The sequence below is a fragment of the Labeo rohita genome, chromosome 16 (genome assembly GCF_022985175.1).
Source record: "Labeo rohita strain BAU-BD-2019 chromosome 16, IGBB_LRoh.1.0, whole genome shotgun sequence".
NCBI lineage: Eukaryota > Metazoa > Chordata > Actinopteri > Cypriniformes > Cyprinidae > Labeo > Labeo rohita.
The window spans coordinates 24,521,106-24,526,878 of NC_066884.1; the positions used below are offsets into that span (position 1 = coordinate 24,521,106).

Below are 5,773 nucleotides of genomic sequence, written 5' to 3' on the forward strand. Positions count from 1 at the left end.
GCAGTGCCATTGAAGATTCATTGTAGGTTCCACAAAGAACCTTTAGGTGAAAAGTACCTAAAAGAACCATTTTTTTTTTCTTAGTTTAAAAATAGAAAACTAAGAATAACTCCTAGAACTATTGGCAGAAGTTCCCACTTTTTGGTGTGTTCACACCATAGGAACTATGATTGTATTTAGGTCCAGGAACTGTTTGGGGGAACTAAATTAGCTCCTTCAGAGTACGGTCTAGGGCTGCCCTCAACTAAAGATTTTTCTGTTCGACTAGCAGCCATTCATTTTAGTCACATGTTTATTAATAAACCATATAAATAATAATAATGAGCCTTTAATTGCCTACATAGCCTAATAAGCAGTCAAGCACACACATAAAGCATGTCACAGCGCACCAGCAGGTATAATGATTATGAATGTGTTAGTGGAAAACAGCAAGGAGACTGCATTAACATTTAAAAAATTTATTGATAAACTAGTGCTTTCTATTTTTTTCGGCTTAGGAGATGAAGTAGGCAACACTCGTCATCTCCGCAGTAGTGATGCACCTGTATGCATGTTTCATACAAATTACATAATCCGAGAATATATGTTTTCTATTTAAATTGATTCATTTGAAAGTAGACATTTTACTCTCTATAGATATATTTGTCATATCTGTAAGGCAAGTATACACAGAGTTTCGAAGTTTCGCAAGTTCACAGAGACCAAGACGGCAGAAAGCACATCCTTGTTTGCTTTTATTATTTTAAAAAAGCACAACATTTTGTTGTTATTGTGAGTGCACACAAATAAATGTAGTGTCTTTACAGATTCGAAAGATGTATTATTTTTATCTGTATGACCACAAATAACAGAGTATTTTAAGAGTAAGTGACCACACCAGTGCCTCCATCTGTCATGCAGTAAGCGCGCTACTTCAGCTTCCTCACTCCGCACAGACACTTGAATAGCGCACATTTTTCTAGGTTAACATTAGGATGAAAAATTAACATTAGATACTTACATATTTTAGATGATCGATAAATGATAGGTGAGCGTTTGGATGTCCTGCCCGATGTACTATATTACCACTTAGACCAGCCATTAAAGATCTGTCTGTCACAGACTGCGTGACTTCTGCGACTAAAAAATTTTTGGTCGACCAAGCCTCTTCTTGTCGACTAACAGTTAGTCGACTATTAGCGGGCAGAGCCCTAGTAGGGTCTAATAGGAACTACCAGTGACATAAGTGTATGCTGATAGGCCAAACGCATACGAAGGACCGGCAACCCAGCATTTTTAAAAAGCCGTGAATTTTGTCAGAGCTTGTGTACACCATGAGCCCTCCTGATGAAGAAAATTACGTAATGTGGACTTTGGGTAGCATATGTTGATTGGCCATTCCTGGTCCACAGGCAGCAGGAACTCTGAAGCGACCGACAGCGGCGTCTTTATTCGCGGCATTTGCAAACGTCAACAGCCGGTGACTGGAGGATGCCATGAACGGAGCTGTTTTTGTGTGTTGTGGCTTTCATGATAACCGAGATACAATGTAAACACACAATTTGAAAGAGCGTGAGAATCTTAATAATCCCCAGTGGCTGTTATATATCATCTAGGCTGAGAAAGAACACAATGCTGCAGACTATAGGTAGCTAAATGCCATTATCTATGTTTTCCATAAGAGCTTTCGCACTGGAGGAACTTTTCATAGCTCCTAGAACTATTGGCGAAAGTTCATGCTTTTTGGCGTGTTCGCACCGCAGGAACTACGAATGTATTTAGTTTTAGGAACTCCATTTGGGGAACTAAATTAGCTCTTACTTCAGAGTAATGTCTAAAACAGTTCTATAGGACCTACCAGTGATTTAAGTATGATTGGCCAAATGCATACGAAACACTAGCTACCCGGTATTTTCAAAAAGCTGTGTAAAAATATTTACTCCACGAACATGGAAAACAGTGATAATAATGCCATTTAGCTCCATGTTGTCTGCAGGGTTGTTCTTTTCTCAGCCTCGATGATATGTAACACTGCAAGTTGTCTTATGAGATTTAGTTAGGTTTTCATGCTCTTTTAATCATGTAAATTGTGCGTTTACATTCTCTGTTATCATGAAGCCCACAAACATAACAAAAACAACTCAGATCACAGCGTCCTCCATTCTCTGATTGTTGACGTTTCTAAATGTTGCGAATAAAGACGTCACTATCGACCGCTTCAAAGATCCAATGCAACCAGGAACACGGCCAGAGGGATAAATTGTTTCGCTAGGAACCACCATTCTGGCTAGTTCCTAGAACTGTGGTGCAAAAACATGTTTGTGGAGTAAATATTTTTTACATGGCTTTTCATAAATGCCGGGTAGCCAGTGTTTTGTATGCGTTTGGCCAATCAGCATAAACTTGTCACTGGTAGTCCCCATAGAACTGTTTTAGTACTCTGAAGTTCTGTGGTGCGAACATGCTAAAAAGTGGAAACTTCCACCAATAATTCTAGTAACTATGAAAAGGTTCCTCCATTGTGAAAGCCCCCGTTGTTTCAAAGAACCTTTAGTTTTAATAGTGCACATCTAAATCAATCTATATCACCTGGAGAAAGCAATCCGTTACAATTCCTGTTTGTCTTAATGTCAGCTGCTTGGCTGGCGCATGACCCCTGAAAGTATGTGATTTGAAATCTGCCATCTTTGCTCAATTCTGCAGCCAGATTTTTTTTTGAGCCAATCACCTGAGCCATAAATACAATGTGACCAATCACTCCAAAGCAGCACAATTATGCTGACTGGCTGATGGCATTACAAAAACACCCTCCAAAATAAATCAGTCACTATTATCATTCATTTTACATTTAAAATGTCTGCCAATAAAGATTGTTTTTAGCTAGATGTTGTCATTTCGACACTTACCAGCAGGGGCTAACTGAGCTATGCTAACCAACTATCTACCCCTTTGTCTGAACTAAGCTAATCTCAGTAACAGCTCTCTGACTTCCTTTTCTGCCTTTTCCTTTTCTAACTCAACGCCTGCTCACTTGGTGGTGGTGACTGAAAAAAGATGGCAACCGATCTAATTCCCCCATGTTCCCATAGTACAACAGTTACCCTCCAACCCCTACCAAAACTACGGCCCCGCCACCAACTACAACAACGACGAGGAGGAAGAGGACCCTTACGGTGGCTACCGTGCCTACCCTCCTCAGTACTACCAACCCAGCTATCCTGACCCCCATGCTGCCAGGTTTGGCCCCGCCCACCCTGGTGACACGGTGGGGATGAGGTCACCTGACACGCGACGCTTCTCTCGCAGCACGGCCGAAGAGGGGAGCGTTGATGAGATGGAAGTGCAAGCGAAGGCCAAATAGCTTGGGTGGCCAGCCCCGGTTTACCGACCGTCCACATACAAACGCTTTTCACCAGAATATCCTGCAGGATAGGACTGAGGGAAATCCGAAAAGTGCCTGCTATATGCATCCTTATGGGGGTGGGTTTGTGGAGAAGATTAGGAAATGAAACTGTGCCAATATTCATCCAGTGACTTTTCTGTCTTTTGTGAGGCTGCATGTAGCCAATGAGATGAAAAGCAAGTTCAAAGAACGAACACTGCAAAAAATCATTTTCTCAATCAGTATTTTTTTGGTCTGGTTGTTTAGTACAGGTATCTCAACTTAGGAAAAAGAAAAAAGAAAAGTTAATATAATAATAATATACATTTTTTAAGAAAATATAAATGACATTTATTCAATAACTTAGTATACATTTTCTTAAAACATTATTAAAATAAGTTACTTTATAATACTTTTTCAAAAGAAAATGTATACTTACACACACACACACACACACACACACATAATTGTCATTTAGAGTGTTTTGAAAAAATTAGTATAATTATTGTAAAGAAAAAATATATAATTTTACAATTACATTTTAATTGTCATTTAGTATACATGTTCTTAAATTATTATTAAAAAATATTTTATTATACTTTAAGAAAATGTATACTAAATGACAATTTTATATTTTTTTATAAAACTATATACAGAATGACAAATAGTTATTCAGTCATTTAGTATACATTTTCTTAAAAAAGTATTATGATAAAATTATACACAATATTATATGTATATGTATTATATATATATCTATATATCTATATAATTATATAATTCTATAATCTTTTAAAGAAAATGTATACTAAAAGATGTCATTTTCTTAAAAATGTATACAATCTTATGATAATAATCATATATATATATATATATATATACATTAATATATATATATATATATTAATATACCTTTTTAATATTATAAAAAGTATATATATATATATACACACACATATATACTTTTTATAATATGAAAAAGTATATTAAATGACACACACACATAATTATATATGTATATATATATATATATATATATATATATATATATATATATATAATTATGTGTGTGTGTGTCATTTAATATACTTTTTTAATATAAAAAGTATATATGTGTATATATATATATATATATATATATATATATTAGAGCTGTCGACCGATTAATCGTGATTAATCGCATACAAAATAAGTTTGAATTTGCCTAGTTTATGTGTGTAGGGTGTGTAATTATTATGTATATATAAATACACACACATTAATGTGTATATTCAAGAGAAATATGTTATGTACAAAATATTTGTATTTATATATAATATAAATTATATAAAAAATAGAATAAATACATGTACATGTAAATATTTCTTAAATATATACATGAATGTGTTTGTATTTATAAATATATATAATAATTACACACAGTACACACATATATATTAGGCAAACTCAAACTTTTATTTTGTATGCGATTAATCACGATTAATCATTTGACAGCCCTAATATATATATATATATACTTTTTAGAATATTAAAAAGGTATATTAATTCACACACACACACACACACACACACATATATATATATATATATATTTTTTTTTTAAGAAAATGTATACTAAATGACACAAACACATATTTTCCAAGATACAATAATATATTTTGCGTTTATTTTTCTAATCATTAATTTCCTAATTAACCTCACTAAATGTAATCTAGATTTAGGCTTAAAATCTGTCGATTATAAGAAAAATTAAATTCTCTAAAAACAACTCAGAATAGTTTATACAATATTGTTCCACACATCATTTGTTAAAGAGATATTTTTACTGAAAAACACCAAAAGTGCTGATTAACAAAATGATTTTCGCAGCGCAGTGGTTTTAAATTGTGTATTCCATATATTTTGTAAATGATAATGGGGGTGTCTGTACAGTTTGTGTATTTTTTTAAGTGCAAATTGGTGATCTACTATGTTACAAATTTCACAGATGTTTACAGCATTTTGCAGTTATCTGGAACTGGCTATTAAGTTATTTTATTTAGAGAAGAAGAAAAAAATACCTCCGTTGATGCTTTTGATGTTCTTATCACTAGCAGTTATTTATGAACAGCTGAATTCTTAACCCATTAATGAACCAAACCTTATCGCCTACTTTTTTTTTTTTTCACTGGTACTTCACAATAACACCCCGTGTAACACTACGCATTTTGTCTGGATCGTAATTGTATTATCACACATTTATGTGAACGTCCTTTACATATGGTCTTGTAAGACGGAGTGCCATGCAGGGGATGCAGTGAAAGCTCTCAAAGTGTTTTTCTATAAAAGAAGAAGAGCTCAGCATGGCGTCCTTCCGTGTCTCTGTGGTCCTGTTTCCAATGGGTCTGCTCACTGTGAAAGAGACCTGAATAG

The 5,773-nt window shown here is 34.4% G+C and overlaps 1 protein-coding gene across 1 annotated transcript in view; it reads left to right on the forward strand.

Moving 5' to 3' along the window:
• col14a1a (collagen, type XIV, alpha 1a) overlaps positions 1-4,042 on the forward strand; it is a 169,112-nt gene extending 165,070 nt beyond the window's left edge. Inside the window, 1 exon segment of the mRNA XM_051131522.1 lies at positions 3,034-4,042. Within this exon segment, the coding sequence (XP_050987479.1) occupies positions 3,034-3,068 (35 nt within the window). The 3' untranslated portion in view covers positions 3,069-4,042.
• Positions 4,043-5,773: the final 1,731 nt, after the last annotated feature.